Here is a 23,495-nt window from a genome sequence, read left to right as displayed (position 1 = left end):
TATTTTGCAATTAGTTCTTGATCAATTTTGTTTTAATGGTACATGACAATATATGTAAATATGAAAAAAAAAAAGGAATCATTTTTTAAACATACTGGAGATGAGAAAGACCTTTCATTTATCTTCGTATTTCTCAAATCTTTTTATTGTGTTCATAGTTTGCCACTTCTCATGCAACAGTAGTCATATAATGCTTTATAGCAACAATTGAATGTCTTTTAAAAGAGACCTAAACACCTGTGTATGATGCTGTGAAGAACTTTGTGGATAACCTTAAGGTGTACAATGGTGTCGGACACCAGTTACATCACATCGTGATGCATATCATTGTTAGTGGGCAGAGATGGGTCATTTCCCGGTTGGCTGATCTCTCTCCTGCCTGGGCTGTCGGCCTCGTGAGATAAGCAGCGGACCAGGAAGCAAGGGAGCGCATAGCGAGACTGTGTCATTTTTAAAAGCAGTGCTCACACCCATGCAAAAAAACCTGTACCGGTACATGTACCTTTTTACATTGCAACGCACACACTGAAAGAATACATACGTAGCAGTTTGCATGAGCATCAACGCAGTGTGTCAAAACCGAGGTATTCAAGCGCACATATATTTAATACAGTCCGGTGTAGTCCGGTTAAGCACTCAGTTTTAAAGGGGAAGGCTAGTAACTGACCAGTGGGAATCAGTGGAAATGCTGGGAGATGATTGTTCCAATCCTTATGGGATTCATTCAAGAGTTCATTGTATATCTATTGTTGTGTGAAAATGATTTACTTCAGAATGGTCTCATATTCAAGTAATGTGCAGTTTAATGCTTCCAGGTTAGCGTCCCTGGTCAGTGACGGAGCATTAATTTGCACATTACTTGAATATGAGACTGTTCTGAAGCAAATCATTTTCACACAACAATAGATATGTATGAACTCTTGAATGAATCCCATAAGGATTGGAACAATCATCTCCCAGCATTTCCACTGATTCCCACTGATCAGTTACTAGCCTTCCCCTTTAAGTGCTGTCATAGATTCACACACGTAAAGACACTTACCCCGCGTTCACATTGGTCCCCACATCGCGGGGAAAGTCCCGAGCTGTGGGACTTTCTCCTTGAAAACCATAATGTGAACGCTCGCTGGGACTTGTCCCCTCGTCCCCGCGAAGCAAGTCGGGTACGGGGACAAGATTTGGAGGGGAGAGTGACCTTGAGGCGAAATTGATAGCGTCCAGCTGTGGTCATCAAATGTGCGCATGCGCTATGCCTGGTTTCAAGTGGCAGAGCTCGCTCCAAGCCCCAAAATGCCCCCGCAGCTCGGGGACAGATGAGATACCAGTGTGAACGGTCAGTCGTAAAATAGATAAGATCTCTTGTGGCTGTCCCCGCGTCGCGGGGACCAATGTGAACGCGGGGAAAGTGACACATTGTTCAACAACTTCTGAATTATTATGCGAGTAGGCCTTCTCTGTTCAAATGATTTACCTCTGGTAAATTCTCTGAGTCCAAATCTATAGTTGCAATTTGTGCCCAGTGCAGTATCATTCCATGCTGGTGTTGTGGTACTGTAGGATGTGATGCATCATAGTTCTAGTGACATCAGTATTGTATTTAAAACCAACAAACTCAAAAGGTCGCTTGACCTCTCTGTGAGCCCCTTACCCCCTTCCAGCTTCCAGGTCAGCATCCAGCATGTGCTGTACACTACTGCATTGTTAACATTAACAGGTTTACAGAGACTCCAACTCTCCCGTTTTCAACGGGAGATCTCCCGCCGAAAACCCATTTTTGCAAAATCTCCCGTTCTCCCGTTTGAGATTTAATTTCTCCCGCCCTGGCTCAATGTCTCCCGTTGGAAAGGATTTCTTACTTATTGCTATCGTATGTTGCAAAAATAAGCCTTAGATAGCACCAGAGAGCATCTATAACCCTAGGAACTTCGCGCTTCGCACACATAAACTTGGAGTCTCCCGTTTGCTAGGGGTTTCTGGCGGGAGAATCTCCAGATCAGAAGGTGCTTGGGGTTGGAGTCTCTGCGTTTATGCCTAGCACTGTGTGTATGTATTTCTTGCGCTCCTGTGGTTTAATCATCAAGTTGGGCTCTCCTTGAAAATTTAATCTCACAGATTAGGTGTTGTATGGAGGCACGTCATAGTTTAAAACTGCAAGCTAAAATCATTGAAGTTTAAAACTTCAAAGATTACGCTGAATGACATGTGACCCTAACTCACAGTATAACTTCAACCCATAAACCACTAGACAGTTCACTACTGTACATGCTGTGCAACAGGTGTGTTTGTAATCGTATGTAGTCGTTGTTTTAAGGCGGACAGCCACTACCTTTGGCAGTGCCAGTCATACCATGGACCTACATACAGAATAGTTTGTTCAACCGGGATATACAGATGTAGACACCTTAGAAAGGGGAACTGTCCATGGATGCACAACAGTGACATCATACAGTAGGCTGTTCATTCAGTGATTATCTCCCGTGCAGTACAGTGCAGTCAAATAACCTTGTATTGTCCTTGTCTTTCAGCTGTGTGGTGACTTTTCTAGATCGATGGCAGCTTTCCTCTTTTGTTCCATACTCCCACATGCCCCGTGGTGTGTCAGTCCATTGTTGTGGATTTCAGTTGGAATTGGTGGGAATTACATGGAAAAGCTAGATTTTTTATCTTATCCCCTCCCCCTCCTCAGTGAATTACATTTTATCATACATGTAGGTGTATCAGTAATTGTGCCAACAATTTTGCATACCGTTGGTACTGTACAGTTGTGTAGGCCTACTGTCTCTACTAAACTCACACACACAAAAACAAAAAAACATAGACCTACAGATATTGTACATGCTTTGGCCCTGTCATTAAAAAAAGCTAAGTTTGAATAAAAAAATGTGAAAACTGGATATTTCTCACAAAAATGTGCAGTCTGATTCTGTGATAATATGCCATTCATTTTTATGTAAATCGCTTTGTACAATGCTGTTTATGTTTAACTGGATTTTTCTTTTCCATTGTCATGTAGAGTTTGTGCAGTGTTCCGTTGTATCAGTTTTATTGTAATGATCAGATTGCTTTGTGATACAAGTCTTTTGTAGATTGAATTTCCCCATCTGTAAGACTACCAAAGTATGCCAATGTTCATAGCCAAGGGAAGTGATTTGGCAAACACGGTAAATGCCGTTTCTCACACAAGGGGAGGAAGTGAAGCCGCACTGAGGTTAAGTGCCAAAGAAGAATACAATTGAGTGTACACACAGACAGACATTATTTGTTCCTTGTCGCATAGAACCACAATGTTACTCTGTTCTGCCAACTGGATAGGTCTGGAGAACTGCAGCAATTTAGTTGTGCAAAATGTCATGAAATTATTTTTCGGTTAAAGCATATGATTGTTAATTGCATTTAGCATAAAGCATTTTAATAAATGTCGCTTTTGCTGGAAAGTTGCCAGCTGTAGGTAACTGTGTTGATAGGAGATTTGATGAGTGAAAATTACAAAGTAGTGCAATTTCCTTATTTGAGATATTTCACAGGTTTAGACTAACTCTTGACTTCAAGCACATGAAACAGGATATCACTGTGGGACAGGAAAGGGAAGAAAGAAAAGAGGAACAATGCTAGACCTTCTAAGAACATTTCTTTACCAAGTTTGGAGCAGTTTGAACCCTGCAGTAGTGACGGAACCATCCAGTGTAATTGAAGAACATTTCATTTGGTACAGTCAATGGGTATGTGCCCAGCAAAGCATTGAAAAGTAAACCTTTGTGCTTTGTAGAGCATGGTTGGTTTGAATGAAGAAAAAAAAAATCATGGAATTATTTAAGCCTTATCGATAAAGTGGAAAGTTCAAGGTGTAAAACCCATGGGAGAGAGGGGGGGGGGGGTTGGGGTCAAGGAGAGAATTGTAGTAAGGACACGCCTTCTTGGAATCACCTGTCTCTATGATATAAAGTCGGCAGCCTCACAGTTGACCTACTGTCGGTTGACCCTGCAGTGTACATGGGTAGATATTTCTCGCAGCAGCACAATAATATGCTTGTGTGCATACACTGTACTTTCATATGCTTATATTGCAATCCTGCACCATTTCCAAGCTTGCTGTAAAGAAGCAGAATGAAATCAAACACACAGATTAGTGGAGGTCTTGTGAAAATCAGATGCAAGAAAGTATCATGGCATATCAAAATCTTTCTATATTTTTTTTTTTTTTTTTTTTTTTTTTTGCCAAGAGCTAGTTGATATCCGTACCTTCAGAGGCCTCCCAAGTTCCCATCCACCCACACACGCCTGTTGTGATGCTGTGTTATGGTTACCTAGAAAATCAAATGATGACTTTTAGTGAGGAAAGGGTCATATACATACACGTAGTTCCTGAGTCATGGATCTGAAAGGAATGTTCGTTTGTTTGCTTGTTTGTTTTCCTCACGCAAATTAAGGGGAAAATTGTGAGCTGATGCCATTACCTTCAGGGATACGAATTTCCAGGCAAAAGCCAGAATACTGGCCCTGGCAGTATCAAATTTCAGGCCTTTTCATGTACAAACCAGCTTTTTGGAAGAGAGACCTCACCTCCCTGCGCAAACTTAACTGGCATCCCTGCATCCCTGCACCTCTCTGTTAGTTAAATGCCGTTTGAACTTCAAAAAGATCTCATGGTATTGTTTTGAGTATACTTCCACATTCTACATGTATACATGTATTATAATTTTGATTGAGTACTGACTGTCAATAATACATTCGTGGGCTATCGAACTACACAGGTCTGTAGTGTAACATGTACCTGGTAGGCTTAAAAGCAAAGTGGATTTCTACTCATTCCTTGGGCAAAAACGCATGCTTTGTGGAATAAGAGCATTGCTAAGGTTACCATCCGCAACCCAATATTCTTAGAATGTCACGGTGCTGCAGTACAGCGTATGCTATTAAGCAGGAGTTTGTGGAAGATGTGATTTGTAAGCATTTCAAAGTGGGTTAGTAATGCTTTCACCAGTAGAAATTCCTTGTGACCAAGCTGTAGGCGTATCTCCTTTAGAATTTTGTGTGAATTTGTGAAGTAGGAGGCAAGACCCTTTTTTTTAATTTTGTTCATCAAAGCAGAAAAAGTAGGGATATTGCATTGTCCCCTATTCTGTGTCTAAGAATGGAAGTGACTGATCATTCAGGCATTGAAATACAAAGTACTTCCCAGCAAAAACCTCTCTGGGGGGGGGGGGGGTTTCAGTCGTTTTTCAGTGAGCCTATCATGCATAATAATATATTGTTTATAGTGGATGATGTGTTTCATTCATATGGGGGTGTTAATCCCTCTTTCTTCATAGAATACAGGAAAACTGGCATTCATGGCAAGATTTTGTTTGTCTGGGTCTGAATTGTAATGAAGAGGTCGAGACTAGAACGTAAAGCCCCCGTCACATTAGAGCGGATCGAGCCAACGAATGCCTAGCGGATCCGAAAATTTGCAGATACGCTCACATCCGTTGCTCGTCGTTCTTGACCCGCTTGACATTCGTTGTATCCGCTAGCTGTTCGCAGAGATTCGCAGAGATCCGCCGGAGCCAAATTTTGATTTTGGACATGTCCAAAATCTTGAGCGGATGACGAACGGAATGACAATCCGCTCTGTGTTCGCTTAGCATCCGCTGATTGAAAGTTTTGGTCGCTCTGCATTCGTTTCTCATTCGTCCGCCGTTCGTCCAAATTCGCCCAGCAAATCTGCACAGCAACACACGTTAATCAAACGTAGATAGAAAAGAGATATTCATATATAGCACACAATAATAATAACAAAAGTGATAATTATAATAATAAGAAAAAAAGGTCTTATTTGCCCAGGGTAGTCTCTTCAGTGTTGTCACTGCTCTACCAGAGGGCCCTGACATTATCATTACCCCAGCGTTGCCAGGTACCCATTTATACACCTGGGTCGAGAAGGACATCGTGGGTAAAAAAACAAATCTTGTCCAAGGATGTAAGCACTGGGCGGGATTCGAACCCGTGTCCTCGGTTCGGGAGTGGGATCCACTATGCCACAGCCCCCCCCCCCCCCCCACATGACATTTTATTATACGTATTCTGGCATTGAGTAATAAGAGAACATTCTTCTAAACCACTGCTATAAAAGTCAACCTGTAGTAAATGGGAATCTCTGAATGGAAATTGGGAATTGGGAAAGTTCGACTTCAGTTGGAGGCACCAGACGCAATGGAGGATGTTGGACTACCAACATCATCGTCACGTGATCATCAGAAGGAAGTACACTGTACTAGGGAATCTTGAATGAGCGACATCAGGAGTACTTGGTGGTTACTTCTGCTTCCTTCTTTTGGGGGCCATTTTTACAGTCACAACTATCTAACAAAGAAGAGTGAAAATGTTCAATCTTGAAGGAGTGAATAACAGAAAAGAGTGAGTTTCGAGTGAAATTGGAGTGACTTTGGAGTGACAATGTTCATTTTTCACTACTTTTGGAGTGACCTCAGGGATCACTCCAAAATCTTCGAGTGATCCCTGAGGTTACTCCAAAATTAGTGAAAATGAACATTTTCACTCCAAAGTCACTCCAATTTCACTCGAAAGTCACTCTTTTCTGTTATTCACTCCTTCATGAGTGAACATTTTCACCCTTCTTTTTTTAGAGAGACATTACTTGACACTGTCACTGCTCAATGATATGGTAGAGTGTGCGTCATCCGAGATCCGTCACGTGATTGCCGCAGTATCGCTCTGCATATGTTGGGCATTCGCTGCTCATTCGCTTTATCCGCTCAGCATCCGTTGGATGGACTGTACGCATTCGCTTTCATTCGTTACTTTATCCGCTCGTTACACGGTTAGCATATGCTCATCATTCGTTAGGCGAACGTTCGAAAACCACATTTTGCTTGCGAATTCGAGCGGATTTGAGCGTATCTGGACTTTGCCAAATTTTGCCCATCCGCTAGGCATTCGTTGATTTATACGCTGTAGTGTGACGGGGCCTTTAGCTGTATTTAGATGCTGTCCTACACTTGTACACTGTACATGTACATGTTGTACAGGATGTATGCCTGATGGAATTTTGTATTAAAAGATACAGAAATTCAAGTGGTACAACAATGCATTTCTTCGTCACACAGCAATGCACATGGTACATGTAGGTTCAGGTGTAGGCCCTACATGTAGGTCCTCGTTAGTTTGCAGGCACAAACCCTTGTTGGTCGTATAGGAGTCTGCATGCGCCAAGACTAATACACGCACCACTACACTGCAGCCTCAACACAGGGCCTATGGGACAGCGCCAAAGTGGTGCAAATAGTAGTCTTGGCGCAGACTCCTTTACTACCAACAAGGGTTTGTGCCTGCAAACTAGGTCCTCGTAGCTGTAGGCCTACACATACGGGTGCATACACCTAAAATGCTAACTTTCAGAACACATGAGTAAACAGCATTTTGGCACTAAGTATACATAGGCCTACATGCTGCTTCATATAATTGACTCTATTTATATTGTACACATCAATATTTTACTGCGAATAATTTTTTCATGCTGAACGGCTTGAAAAAATATTTGTGGGTTCTTGAATTCGCTTTTCATAATTGTCAACCCATTCAAAATGTACACAGAAAATTGTAAGGATATTTTCACGGGTTTCAAAATTCGCGCCAGCAAATAGACAACTGTAGCACAAAATATGGGAAAATTTATGTACCATGAAAAATTCTGCATATGTTTACAGTATTACAGAACACACAGGGCCCATAGCTTGTTAGGGTGAAACTTGTTTGAATGGTTGGCCTGCAGGCTTAGCATCAAAGTGAGAGGGATGTTGTTGTAAAATTGAAATTGAACTATCTCAGTATTCCTGGGGGAAAAAAAAAGAAACTGTATTTTGAAGTACATGTAGTATACAGGCATATTATCTTTACTGTATTGCAGTGAATGTGGGAAAAATAAATTCAGGGCAAAGATGAAAGCAAGAAAGGAGAGCCAACCAGAAAAAAAAAAAGACAAGAGGAAAGTAAAGAAGAGAAAGAGACAGACAGACAGACAGATGGAGAGAGATGGACTGTATCATGGACAGAGTACAAAAGGGGTGGGGTGCTGTAGTTGAGTATGAGAATTAAACTGTATTCGGTGTCATTTGTGACTCATGCTGAGTGTCTGCTATCATGTTTGGATGAAGCGAGAGGAATTACGTATGTCCTCCATGCATACAGGGTCCTTGCACAGTCAGCCAGCATGAAGTATGCATGTGGCAGAGCCTGGGGCCAGGGTGTATTCCGTGTCCCCCAATGCCTATGATGTGGCACATAAATTACCATAATTTTAGCCTCTGACATACTGCTTTCCCAATTCTCAACCCACCCCTTACCCCCCCTCCAACCCCACCCCAACTGAATCTCATACAATCTGTGTGTTTAATACATGTTTCTATTATTACCCTAAATCTTTTTCAGAAGCCATTTCATGTGGTTCTATTGCCTCTGCTAAATTCATGCGCTCCTTTGTCATAAATCTTCCTCATGAGCTATGAGAATTCCTGCGCATGAAATGAAGAGCTTTCTAATTTAATACGATAAGTATGCTTTCTTTAATACTGCTGTCATTAAATGTTGCCGTTATCTGCTTCTGTAGGTTTCTGTCTCTCAAATACTTTGCATAAAGTATGGACAAGCTAAACTTGCCCATGCTTTATGCAAATCTATCGGTCTAGATCTTTGTCTGTCTATCTATCTTATCTCTCTATCTATCTATCTCTCTATCTGTTTATCTATCATTGTTTCTATCTATCCGTTTATCTTTCTATGAATGTGAGTTCTTCATGCAGTTGAGGCCTATACAATTGTATGTTTGTTGTCATCCACAGAGTATATTGCTGATTTTTTTTTTTTTTTTTTTTTTTTTTTTTTTGATTCAGAGTGAGTCATCAAACCTTGTAGACGATAACATATGGAAGAATTATCCTGTCAGAAAATTCCATTTTGTGACTAATTGTAGATGCAGTTCTATGTGTATGGAATATGAAATAAATGTGCACATTTTCATTTGAGATTCTTTTGCTCATTTCCTTATTCATGCCCATACCACACACAAGTCTATGGTGTTGGCTTGTGCCTTGCTCTTTAATACTTTTCCTGTTTGCTCTTTCGGAAATACAGGAATCTAGTCACATGACGGCAGCGGGTCGGTAGTTTTAGAGGACAGCCCTCATGGAGGCCGATAGTGTCTAGGGAGTTTCACCAAGCTATGGATCATCTGAGATACAAATTACACAAGTGTCTGGTAAGAAGACTACCTTGGTATTCAGTTATTTGTTAATGACGTATTATGTTATGTGGTAATATGTGTGCACACAAACATCTATATTTGTACCTAGTTGCAATTGGCCTGCTATTTTTGCATACATTTAAATTCTTTTTTATATTGTGTTTAGATATTTTCAATTTCATTGCATTTATGTGTTTTAAGAATGTTAATGAGAATGTTTACCGGAGCGTTGACTGATGCTCCAAATTTAAGTGCTGCTTGACATACAATGTATAATGTGCCATTTGAGCCCATAACAAACCACTTGATCCATTTTTTATCTGATTGTCTTCAATATGCAAAGGTGCCAACACCAGCAGTACAATTTTGATCAATATTTCAATCAATACTCGTATCAGTAAACAGTGAATGTCTTGGGAAGAACTGCACCTCCTTAATTAAGGTTGTACTGTATACATTGTAATTCTCTCTTCCTCTCTTACACGTACATAGTATGCACACTTCTCGGTCTCCAATGAATATCGAATCACAACACTTTACCCACCTCGTTTACACATTAATGGTTAGCATACAATGTGTCATTGTAGTGCCAGAGCTGTGATTTGGCCATGCCTATACAATTTGTGCTCTAATGTAATTATGTAGGTACAATGTCCCCGCTCATCTTTCATTTTCATTCTTGGTACAATGTACTACTGATGCAGAATATTGCAGCTGATGTACAAGAGTGTAATTGGTGTTGGGAGCGGTGTGCCTTTTGTGTCTTCACTGTAAACCAATCTGTAATTCTTGGTTTATTCACAGCAGCCTGGGATCACTTTCCAACAAGATAATGTCACCCCCTCCCTTGCGGTGAAACTTCTATCCGCAAACCACATTATTAGTTATTATTATTAGTACTTTTTTTTTCTATAATGACAAATTTACAGTAGATTATGTTTGTGCTGTTTCCATGTTAGCTGTGTTAATCAGACATGAGATGATAAGCTGTGTCAAGATTTGAAAGACAACCAATATTCAACAATAACTGCATGCAAAGCTTTGGTCCGGGTGACAAAGCACAGTTCTGTAAAGGCAGACCAACGATAGTACATGGACTTTGAATAAACTATGAATCCACAGCAGCCACAGTGGTGGGATCAAGGAGGTATACCTCCTTGGTGGGATTAAACAACAGTTTGGCAGCTTCTTATTCTTACTGCTGAATACAAACATACAGTCTGTGAGCCAGGCAACCAGGAGTGAAGGACACATCTGGGCTAAACTTGCCTGGCACTCGGAGGAAGAGGTACACATGTACGTACATGTTACAGTGTGTGTTTGCACCTTGTTATTTGCAATTATTCGTCTGTGCTGGTCAGTGCAAGCAAATTTGGCCAAGAAATTAGTGTTGCGTCGAAAAGTTTTGTGACCTGCCCTGCAGATGAAATAGATAAAGGAAATGTCCGGTAGTACCGCACAACATGCCAAGATTCCCCCCCCCCCCCTCCTGTCCCCCACCCTGAGACACACATGGCATAGAATGCTAAGCATGCTTGGCAGCTTTGTTTGTTTATCGAATCCAAGGCGACTAGCAGAGCCTGACTGCAGTGCAGACACCGAGTACAAAGCCAGGTAATCACACTAGACCATTGTGAATCCATTCTTCTCAATGATGGCATCATTTGAAAAAAAAAAAAAAAAAAAAAATGTAACTGAACTTTACCCCCACACTACAATCATGGAGCTACTAATAGGTGCAAGCACTTGCCACTTTCAAAGCATTTATTTCCCTCGTGTGAGTGTGTGGTGTTGCCTACAAATGCTCGGTGTTGCTTAAATGCTCTCAGAGACATATTGATACACCTAATAGTGCTAAAGATTGATTTCCTAATATCTAAGGCTATAAATTCTCATTTAGCAATCTGGAAGCATTTGATTTTTATTGTGTTTAGGTAGAGGAGGGTATATAATTTTGAAGCCGTAAAAGCATATAGGCCTAGCTGTATGACCAAGCATTGTGGGACCGGACAGGTGTTGGGACAGGACAGGTTGTGGGACCGGACGCGTACTTTAAGTGCGTGTAAGTGCGTCTGTAATGATAATGATGCACCCAGGAGTGAAACCAACCCTGGGAATGGAATTCTCATGGATAGATCTACAAGATGCGATGCAAAAAGTGAGTAACTGTCTCGTAATTTCATAAAATATGATAATTCTTTCATTTTCTCATCTAAAAAACATATTTTCTTGCTAAGATAATTTATACCTCCCGCTGGCTGCGATGCGTGTCGTTCTTGCTGCCGGTATATCAGAAGTGTAAGTCTCACAAGGTGTTACAAGTTATTTATACACACATGTCATTAGGCCAGTTCGATCGAATGTTCGATAGCGTCGATTGTACGGCGAGAATGTAAACACCGTACACGCTCACTCCCCATATATTTCCCGTACAAAATCAACGCGTGCACAACTCTCTTTGATACATTCGTACATGGAGTCACTTTGAAGGGGAAAATCCAACGATTTAGCAGGTTAATTCTCACACCGTTTTCAGAGTATGTTGTCTAGTATATGAGGAGTCTATATCAAGTCTTTGAGGTAAAGAAGGGTGCAAATTCTATGTAAAATAGGTAAGTTTTCACGCGCGAACTTAAGTGTCCGGAAACACAACCCACCATCATACATTGTACATGTACATGGCTGATGATGCACATTGTACAGTCCAGTTGTGCTGTAATTGCAATTGACATGCATGTTTTGTTTGTCAATTTGTCCTGTTTATCCAGTAATCTTCCTTGCAATTGCATGATAAGTTTATGCCTACATGATATAAAAAGAAATAAAGTAGATTGTCAAAGTCACAGCACAATTACCCATACTTAAAATGCCTACATGATGCAAAAGCATCAGAAATGTAAATTTCATAGTATGTGGAATAGTAAGCAAATAATCAACGTTGGTGAAGGTGATGGGACAAACTATCACTTCCGAGGCGATCTGGATGTAGCTATCTTTCCGAAGCGCAGCTGAGGAAAGTTAGCGTACACATTCAGATCGCCGAGGAAGTGATAGTTTGTCTCATTGCCTGAAACTAAAAGTTGATTTATTTCCTTTACATGTATATTCCACATCTAGGGTCCTAGATATTCCCATTTTATTCCACATCTGAAACGCACTTTCATTTCGCGCATACTCAAAATTGTAAGTTATATCACGCGTTAGGACTGTGTGGACTAAGAGATCAGCGAAACAAAATGACTATCATCATAGAGTGTAACGAACTTTTCTTCTCAGGTGATGTGATGGGCAAAACTACGCTTTATCACGTGATCAGCTCTTGACCAATCCTATAGCAAGATTCTTAGTATGTGGAATATAATCTGTGTTGTCTTCCTTCCAAGAAAGCACATACTTCTGTCAGCTGAGCTGCCTTGGAAACCATAAAAAGGTGGATTCAAGATAGGGCATGGTCCATCCATATTGTCTTGAGTCAGTGGGGATAACTGTGTAAGAATTTGACCATTGTGTATGCATGAGTTCATTCATACCATTATTGTAGTCATGGTAACAAGCAGGTACCAGTGCATACAGTAAGGGTACCAGACACCAACCTAGGGACATCAGAATGTGATTTGATTTCACCTATGGCCACCTGTGTGAGAGAAATTCACCACTGTACCAGATCTGTACACATACATGTACATTGTACATATATATTATAGTAGAAACCAGTCCTTACAAATGTACGGTACTTCAATTGTACAACTGTAGTTAAAGCCGCTTGCTATTAATTCTAACATTTGCAGAATGGAAAGAAAAACCAAACAAACTATAGTGCTTCAAATACAAATGTAGTTCTAAAATGGGAGTTAGGGATAAAGATACCCAACGTGAAAATATTCATCAGTATAATCAATGTTATTACAAAGTATTGTTGATACACAGTTTTATTAAAACTGTTTTACTGTGTATAATAAACTATCATTATAGCATCACAATTACTGTGCAAGCATACAATTTGTACTTTCCAAAGGAATTGTTTATTTTTGTTTCCATTTTTGATAATTTTCTTTTCTGAAGTCTTTATGTGAAAGCAGATATCATGTGAAAGTGAATTATAGATTTAAATTCTCTGTATGAACCATGAGCACATAAATTCAACTACTAGTAAAACTTACTAATTCTTGTGCTTCTTGTCTAACAATTTGTCAGGTTCCTGAAGTCCAATTTTACATTGTACATGTACTGTGTACATGTACACCATGCAGGTGCACGAAGTACAGTGTTCAGTCAAAGGATACAACCGGTTCCCCCAGGAGATAAAGTTGAATTATTCTTATTTTTACAGATACAAATTGTATCCTTATCAAACTTATGAAATGATTGCAGCATGAAACCGACTGATGAAAAATCAAATCACCTGGAAGTGAGTAAACCAGTACCGATATACAACTGTATGCTGCATTCTGATTTCTTACCGGTACTAAAAAGGCACTGTATACAAATTTGTTTGCCGATGTCTGCCTATCCCTGCCACTCCCCTTCTCCGAGGGATATCAAATCAAGATGATTAACACTGTGAGTAGTAAATAGTGACTTCAGCCAGGATTGCATTTATGAGAGGAGCTTTCATCATCATTATACCGTCATGAAAATTCAGGGCATACAGACATAGATCTGTTTACACGACAACCAGCAATAGCAACAGCTAAAAATAGTTAAGTGGGAGAAACGTAATACTGGGTAGTTGTCAATTTCATTTGCTGCGTGAAAAAGTGTGCAGATCGCTCTTTTTTTTTTTTTTTCTTCAGAGCGAGGGACATCTGCAGCTCTGTGTGCAAACGCTTCATGCCTGAGACTGGTGATAAATTATGCGGCAAAAGAGCTGCTCGGGCACTCTCTTTCTGCCGATGTCACGAGCACGTGGTACAGAAAAACGCCCCGGCAGTCTCCGACGCTGCCATTAGTGATACCTGCACTTGTTCTGTGTCTGCAGCCACCACCACTCTGTGCCTTGAGGCCGTTTTAGGCGTTTTCATGATCTGTTGCAAGCTGTGTATGATTCTGCTCTCCCAGTTCGTGTGCAGAGGGGAGTGTGGTAATCGCTCTGTCAGTCGGCGACTTTTTCAAAGCAGCATCTCTCCGGTGCACCATGAGTTTACGCATGACCTCAATATACTGACGCCCTCCTTGTAAAATTGCTCAAAAACAAGAATACTGTCTGACCCCCGTTTCATCAATGGCGTACTCTCATGTTGTGCCAGCGCTGGGTTACGCTGGATTCAAATTCAGATTCACCAATTTTGACATATTTTGATATCAATGTTGGATGCAGGTTTATAGATGGTATGATGGCGATTTGATAACAGCAGTTTCCTGTATTGATGAGGCCATGTGTATTGCTATGCTCAGCATCTGCTAATGTGGATATATTATTCAAGCACTGGTGGAAATACGTTACTTGAGTCCTGAGTGTGCCATGTGGCCTCATATGACGAGAGCTATGTGAAATACATCTTTTTACCTGCAGTGTCACTGCTTTGGGGAGAAGAAAAGAAAATGATGGCTCCATCGCAGGACCGTACTGTGATTTTCTGGTGACTGAGTAGTGGCTGAAAAATGGATTATATTCCTTCAAGGTAGCATTGTTCAAAATGCACTGTAGGTTTAAACGCACTTCAGTGAGCAACCAGAAAGGAGACCCTTGATAAATCCAGTCACCTTTCTTACTTTGCTCCAACATTTTAAAGCGGGAGGAAGGAAGCTGCAGTTTTTTTAAATGGACTTTTTTGTTGATCTTTCCTCCGTGAAAGTGAAACTGCTATGTACACTGTACAAAATATGTATTTATAGAAGAGTTTTTCATGCTGGTACAGTATGTAATAATATGTTGAGCTGAAATCTGTTACCACCACTCGTAGCCAAACATCTGGCAAGCAGGACAGGCAGGTGACAAAGTCGCTGTCAAATTTGCATCGATATGAATTCTCCACTTCATGATGATTTTTTGTTGGAATGCTCTGACAGGCCTCTGCCTGAATCCAAACTTGTACAGATGCTGCAGGTACGTACATGTACACCGTTGGAATTTCCCTTTCATTAATACAGCATTTCAGTACTGCATTAAAGAGGAAAAGCATCGCATGTTGGGTACATAAGTGTGGGACACCACCAGCAGTAATTTGACACATTTAGAATAAAAGAAGATGGAGTAAGACATGATGGAGGAAAATCTGCAGACGAAATCTGTGTAACGATCAGTATTGCCACAATTTTTTTGATTGCATTATTATTTTCCCTCTCATTTCTTTTTTTTTTTTAAGTAAATGTCTTGCCAATGATATGAATGTGGTATTCATGTAACTGTTGCAATCACAAAGATCAGAGAGGTGGGACCTTCCCACCTCCCTGCTAAGAAGCACAATTGTATTGACTATGGATAGCATGTACAGAACTACAAGGTGCAAACAGCTGGTAGAATGTACAATGAAATGTATGTGTAGGTATTGTAAAACAAGGTAATGCGTACAAACATTCCGAAAGTTCGCACACATCTTGATTTCATGAATTTTGCGAGAGCCAAGATTTGTGAAATTGAAATGCACGCAAAAGTTCTTGTCTGGGGACACTATACACATGTAGGACCTATTGAATGCCGTTATAGTGGCAATTTGCAAGAATTTTGTTGCGCTAAAAAAGCTGTTGACTCAAATTCGGGGTGGTAAAATTACATGCTGCAAAAATTTCTTGCTTATGTCAGTACACAAGTGTGGGAATGCCTGTTGCTGAGATCGCATAGTAATTTGATGTGCCTCTGCATACAGTATACTGTGAATGTGGAAATTTTCGCGGTATGGAAATTTTTGTGCATTTCGCGCAACCAGACACTAACGCAAAAATAAAATCATATTTTTGCTAGCCATATGTTCCTGTGCGTGATGTCTTGCTTCCGCGGAATTAAAAACACACGAAACTCTTCTTACCCAGCCAAGTGCGAAAAATTAGTCGCATGAAAATATCCACTTTCACAGTAATATATTTTATTCCTGTCAACCAAACATTGTTCAATAGCAAATTTACTGAAGGCCTGGAATCATGGAATTTGCATAGCTGTAGCAGCCATTCCCCCCCCCCCAAAAAAAAGATAACAAACAAACAAACAAAGAAAAAAACAAAAACAAAACCAAACAAACAAACTAACCGACAGTTGTTATGAAAATGAGGGCATTTGCTATTAAAAAATGGTGATGTCACCTTGTAGACTGTCAGCTTGTGTCCAGTGAATGCAAACTGTTTACAGTACAAAACGGAGACATCTTGACTGTTGATCTTGTTTACATTCAGTCAAGGCGGAAGGGAGGGCAAACAGCTTTTAATAGACGGATAGTGCGGCTACCTTTACTGAGCACTTAGCTGCTTGATAGTACCATGCAAAGTCAAAATTCTTGTCGGTGAATGCGTGCACGTGATGATCTCAAAATAATGTTTATGTCACAGTCAGTATCTGTATGCATCATGTGATTTTTAAAGACTCTTGATCAGTGTGTAGATGCAACTGTACTGTTTGATTAAACTTTGTTGTTATCAATGTACCCAACCGTTGTGCATATCATGTGCTACCAAAATAACCCATGTGCTCATAAACTGGTTTTAGTCTCATACAATCATATGCTAGGGGATGTATGCATCAACGCATGGATTAAGTTCTACTGAATCAAATATGCTCTTTGAACTCTTAATTGAAGGATAGAGTGAAACTGTAAACTGTGTTGCAATTGAAATAGATGCTGTATCAAGAACTTGTTATACATGTATGTAATTTGATTCCAGCCAGTATGAAATATGTCTAAGTTCTACATTCATTGGAAACTGGTATGTGTAATGACTTATTATTCTGATATGTACAGTTTTTTGTAGCCCCAACATTACCAATATTAATGGAATAGAGTTACATGTGACAAAGAAACTTTTAAAGGGCTTCATTTGTAATTTTTAGACTTACCAGCATAATCTCTTGGCTATTACAATGCTTATCAATTGCACCGGTCTGATGGTCCCAGACTGGTAAAAATCACTGTCGAGTCAGTGACTTTACAGGAATTGCCCAATTTTCTGATCTGACATGACCTGTTGAAAAATTTAATAACATCAACTGTTGGGTCCATTTGAAAAAAAAACAACAAAAAAACGGACAGGACCAGTAAATTAAACTTTTTGCGAGATAATTAGAAACCACCTGCTATCCGAAAACAAAATAAAACAAAGTGATCCTAATAAAAGGTGGGTCCTAGCTTTGTTAGGATTGCTTTGTTTTGGATATCTCAGCCATTTAAAAACCAATTTTCATCAAATAAACTTTGAATTCCTCTTATAATTACCAAAAGTGTACACGCTTTTTCATATTTTATGAAAAGTTTCTCATTAATAATAAAATATTAGAGACCTCTAACACCATCTCAACTTAAACTGGAACATCACTTTAAGGTTAAGTTTTTTATGCCTCCGCAACAAAGTGGCCGGAGGCATTATGTTTTCAGGTCGTCCGTCCGTCCGTACGTCCGTACGTACGTCCGTCCGTCCCGTTTTGTTTTTGTCGATATCTCAAGAACCGTGTGGTGGTTTTACATCAAACTTGGTATGAGGGTATATCCTTGGGGGATAATACTTTGTGTGGATTTTAGGGTCACAGGGTCAAAGGTCAAAGGTCACAGGTTATTTTGTGAAAAAAAATTTGAAATTTCATGTTTTTCTCCATATCTCGCAAATGGTTCAAGGTATCTTCATGGAACTTAGTATATATGCTTGTACCGATGGGCAGTGATTATCTAGGGAAGTTGGGGTCATGGGTCAAAGGTCAGGGGTCAAAGGTCAAGGTCAACTCCTCAAAATATCACTACTTTCCTTATATTTATGCAATGCCTGAAGGTTTGGTTTTTTTTAACTTGATGTATGCATGTATTACCCAATATATATTCTGTGGGAAGTTTCTTGCCAAAAGGTCAAAGGTCAAAAGGTCAAAAGTCAAGTGAAAGTGCTGAATTGCACTTTTTCCTCCATATCTCGAAAGTAACTCAAGGTATCATCATGAAACTTACATATTTATGCATGTTCAACCTAACAGTGATTCTCTTTGGAACTGTGAGGTCAAAGGTCAAAGGCCAGGTTTAGATAATGCTATTTTCCCATTTGATACTGAAATTATACTTTTTCTCAATACCTTGAAAATTACTCAATGCATAAACTTATAAAAGGGTCAAAAGTCAAGTAAAAATCATCAGTTCCCCAAATACCTGCACTCTGACATTTTAATCATTCATCCAATTGAACCCAGTTCTAGGAAAGTGAACATTCAGCACATTTGTGGCAAACCTGTCATTTTGATATTTTGCCAATTGTGTGAAACTGTCATCACACATTGTCAAGACATTGTACTATAGACCTATTAGGAGAACCATGCATTATGGCGGAGGCATATCAGTCGCCGTAGCGATATATCTAGTTAAATTGTAAAACTAATTTGTACAAGTGTGAATTTCCTTGCCACTGCAAATTTGCAATGATTGTACAATCTTCGTAATTCCTGTTCACTATGATGTTCACTGCAGTTATACTAGATACCCGAGGTCTAATATGATAGTATGCATGTGTACTCTTGCATGTTCAAGTTAATGGCAAAGCGCGGACAATACCAATGATATGCATCAGGGCAATCTCAGAGATGTGTACAATCTTGAAGATTTATGATCAAACCTACATTCCATACCATCCATCCTCCCCCTCCCCCCCCCCAAAAAAAAGGAGTAAAACATAAAATATACACAAGAAAGAGATACCAACTTCAAGTGTGGTCGAAATTACATGGAGCTATGGTTTGGAAATGCTGGTACACATTTTCAGATCATATTTCACCGAAGCTTCCGGCAGTAATTTCCAATTCCCAAAATAGATATCATCCCTGTAATGGAAATTTCTGATGTGTAAACTATTCAAGATTTTTCAGAGGGAAGGGATCCTTGCTGCTGGCCATCAGGGTTTTATTTTAAAGGTATCGTTTACCATCTGGAGCAGTGATTAAAACAGTGTGTGAGTTACCTTATTTGATGCATATATGAGTAGGTCATTTGTATCGCAAAACATCCCATAAAAAATGTCATAATAAAGCCTAAAATATAAGGACTTGAATATTAAATTCTCTATAAACCATAACTGTAGACGGTTTATTTTAGAAACAATTCTATTATAACTGTTGTTCATATTTTGTATTTTGAAGCACTAAAGCTGGGTTTTTGTTTCATCTACAAATGGTAAACAATGCCTTTAAATGTGCAGGGCCCTGTTTTATGAAGAGTTAAGTTTGATAATAATGTTGGTATCAACTGTAAGTCTATGGCAGACTGTGTAGTAAGGAAATCTAAAATCAATTTTATCTTTTGATAAAACGGGTCCCAGACATTAGGCCCGTTCACAAACAACGAAAATCGAAATTTCAATCGCGATCCAAATTTCGATTTTTTTTTCGACCGTTCATACACAGGGAAAAATCGCACTTCGCAGCAAGGAAAGAACGATCAGTGGCCAAACTGCTCATGCGTGAAACTTGCATGACCGAAGACTGACCCCGTCCGCAGTCCCAATAGAGTTTCGCACGCGCTACGAACGATGGGATTAAAAATACCGATTTCCGAATCTCGATCGCGCTCACACACACGACGCTTGGCAAAATAATCGCGATTATTCTGAAAAATCGCACTAATAGTGCGAGTTGGATCGCGATAAGGATCGCGGTAATTAGTGAGATTTTTCTGTCCACACTGGAAAAAATTTCGAAATTTTGATCGCGATAAGAAAATCGATTTTTAAATCGCACTTTTTCCCTTGTGTGTGAACGGGCCTATAGTGTTTCTTGAGTCAGTCTACTGAAAGCTAGCATAATTTGCAGTGTAAGCACAGCATGTGTCCTGTTTACTCTTCTAATTTTTCTCTTTTACTGCTTGGAAATGTGATGCTGTCCTGCATCCAGGTACAAAGTACAAATGTACAAATAGGCTTGATATTAACCAGACATTCCATATTTTTCAAGGGACGGATGTCATTAATAGCCCTGTTGCAAATAAAAAGTGTACATAAGGTGGCATATCTGGTAAACATGTTTGCGCATTTGTTAATATGTTAAAAGGGTATTCACAGTTGATATCCATGCTGTAGAGAGTAAGGGGAAATAAGTACTGTAAAAGTGGAAATTTTTGCGGTGTTGAAATTTTCGTGCATTTCGCGCAACTGGAAACTACCGTGAAAATAAAAGCACGTGGAATTAAAAACATGCGAAACTCTTCTTATCCGGCCAAGCGCGAAAAATTAGTCACACGAAAATATCCACTTTTATAGTACTTTTTCTTCAGTTCAGTATTGGGTTGAAAAGCGATTTTACAATTTTAGTAGTTTTTTTTTTTTTGTGTGTGTGTGTGTACATGTTGTGCTTTGCTCTGCAAAGTTGTTTCACATCCTTCAACTGATAGCTGTGATAGAATATGTCAGTTGCAATGTACAGTGTAGCTTTCCTTTTTCTGGCATTGATGCTTGTAGAGATAAATGACAGATCCATACAACCTCTTGACAAGCTACAAGGAAGACAGAACTGAAATTGATATCGTGCATGAGAGGTACTGTAACCAAATAACACTTCTTACAAGAGGAGAACAGTGAGGTACTTGTGGTCATTCAATGTTTGCTGTACAGTGTGTTGGTTACATGCACACCTGTACAACAGAGTGCAGTGATGTGCAATGCACATGTGTACATTATGTAAACATAATTTTTATTTTTATTCTGAAAAACAAAATTGTGTGAGCCAGTGAATGTAGAATGGTACTTACTACTGTCTGTAACAAATTGTTGCAAACCTCTGAAGATACTTAGTGATATTGGTTTTAATAGTTCATTGTAGTATTACTGCTGAAGTTTGCATTAGATTCTGTGTGCTTCTTCGAGTAAAAATTCATTAGTATTTTTTTTTTTTTTTTTTTTTTTTTAATCACAGTATACAGAATAGAACAAAAATATTGGAGCCAAAGCTGCTTTTTAGGGGAGGGAGAGTAGGGAAACTTTTTTTGCAAGCTTCACTAATATCCACTTAAGTTCATTTATGAATGATTTTTTAGTTTTAAAAAACACAAACAAATTTCTAGTACTTCAGGTTTCTTTTCTATGACTGTCACAGTCCCGTCCATCAAGTTTTCTACTGGATTTCTGTCTAGATTCAACAGAATAATGACTTTTCATTTAGTTTTCTTGAGGAAACATTGACGATGTATGTGATATTTGCATCTTCATGGTTTCACCAATTTAGCCGTCATGTGTTGCTTTGATATGCTAATATGCTAACAGTGCCTCGTTTTGGTTTCAGCCACATTACAATATTGGTTGGATACAGTCTTTCAGAAATTTGGAAATTAATTAGGCATTTTCGTTGACGTCAGTCATTTGAATTTTAGCCCTAAGTGCTCATGCTTTTTATGAGAAATATGGATGATGCGTCAGCAATAAGTTCTGGTCTGTGGAGCAAATAGAATGTTTCAGGTGATTAAAATATTTAGTGCTGGTGACGACAGGCTTACCTGGTGATGGGAGTCATTCAAACAGTTGGGATAAACCAAATTTTCTGTCCCTATCCAGGAGTTTTAGGCCTTATTAGCTAACCCTACCAAATATTCAGGAAATTTTGTAGATCTCTAAACAGTGCAAATGTTTGTCAGCAATATCTCCTTCCATGTGAGGGTTGAAAAACAGCTTTCCATACCCCTTTTTGCTTTCTACCGTGGTTATAAAATTGGAGGGGGAGCAGCATGATCTGCACAATTTTGACAGTTTTACCTACTCCATGTATCTGCATGATGTACTCATCGTGACCAGGCTTGGAGTTTGTGAATGCAATTCAAAATAATGTGCATTATTTCCAATGCGTGGCCCAAAGGGTACCCCACCCCCTGGGAGTCCCCAGAGGACCCCAGAACTCCCCAAAGTAGAGAATCTTAGAAGAAAATAAAATAGTAAACCAGAAATACACATACAGTGTACTCATTAAGTACATCAGTGAGTGTACATTGAATTTTGAAATGAATTGGGAGCCAGTCTTCACATTTGTATCTTATTTTTGAAAGTGTACATGGTCAAAATTTCTACAAACTTTGTGGGTATTATTGCCAAGGTGATACAGATACAATAAACTCATGAACACCTTCCCCCCCCCCCCCCCCCCGGGTTTCCTTTTCAAAGGCAATATTATAGTCCACAGGAATACCTGGAAAGTGAACTCACAATGCTTGGGTGAGTGCCAGAACCCTGGATATCTTGTTTTAATCATTCATTAACCTCACACAGGAGTGGATGAAGCATGGTAAGGTTGATCACGTACATGGACAAAATATGCCACGCACGCTGCAACAAAGTGGAGATTCTCATGGTCAATATCATGATAATACAAATTATTACCTATACGAGGTAGTTTTGCGAGGCAATTGCAGTTGATATTTTGCAGGGTTAAAGGTCAGCAATTGATATTTTGCAGGGTTAAAAGGTCAGCAAGCAATATTCGTTCGCCTCTGCCGGGTTCGCGACGTTGCTGCGTGTCGGTTACACACACCGTACACAAATCGCCACGTCGCTGCGTAACAGCATGGAGCTTGGTAGCTCCATGGTAACAGTAACAGTATGTGCAAACAGTGCAATCTTCCGGTTTGGGGAGGTGGGAAGAGAAAGAGTGGAATCTCTCTCCCCACCGATCGACCACGAAAAGAAAACTTTCCAGGACGTCCAGGGTGTCAGTTACACGCACCGCAGAAGAATGCTGATAAATCAACTCATACAAGGTCGACTACTTACAGCAGCACTAGGCAATGACTAGTCCATTTGTGATCAGTAATTGCACAGTGACCATCAGTTTTACAACTTTCAAACTTTTAACAGAGAAGTAAAAATAAAGTGCAAGAACGTTCAGAAGTTTGAAGTTTGCCTGTTACAACTACATGTATCTTTGAAGTTGGAGTTGAATGATATACATTGATGAACAATTTTGCAATTATTCAACATGTTGATGGTCTACAGGTAGTCAAATGTGGCTTGATCTGTATCATATATAGTGTATAGTAGTATTTACATATTTTCTTTATTTACCTAGGGGGATAGGTAATAATTATGATATTGACTGGCCTTTCTTTCTGGAGGTACCAGATAAATATTGCCCTCACTGAAAACATATTGCCCTCGTCTTCGACTCGGG

At 39.6% G+C, this 23,495-nt stretch overlaps 1 protein-coding gene across 1 annotated transcript in view; it reads left to right on the top strand.

The window, feature by feature from the left end:
- The window catches only part of LOC140235246 (alpha-N-acetyl-neuraminyl-2,3-beta-galactosyl-1,3-N-acetyl-galactosaminide alpha-2,6-sialyltransferase-like), an 82,614-nt gene that overhangs the window by 13,674 nt on the left and 45,445 nt on the right, over positions 1-23,495 (top strand). The window contains exon 2 of the mRNA XM_072315277.1: positions 9,130-9,253. Coding sequence (XP_072171378.1) covers positions 9,218-9,253 — 36 coding nt within the window. The 5' untranslated portion in view covers positions 9,130-9,217. The remainder of the gene's footprint in view (positions 1-9,129; positions 9,254-23,495) is intronic.

Source organism: Diadema setosum, chromosome 11, assembly GCF_964275005.1.
Source record: "Diadema setosum chromosome 11, eeDiaSeto1, whole genome shotgun sequence".
NCBI classification, from domain to species: Eukaryota; Metazoa; Echinodermata; class Echinoidea; order Diadematoida; family Diadematidae; genus Diadema; species Diadema setosum.
Note: the sequence above shows the minus strand (reverse complement) of the source record. Positions and strands in the feature narration are given on the sequence as shown.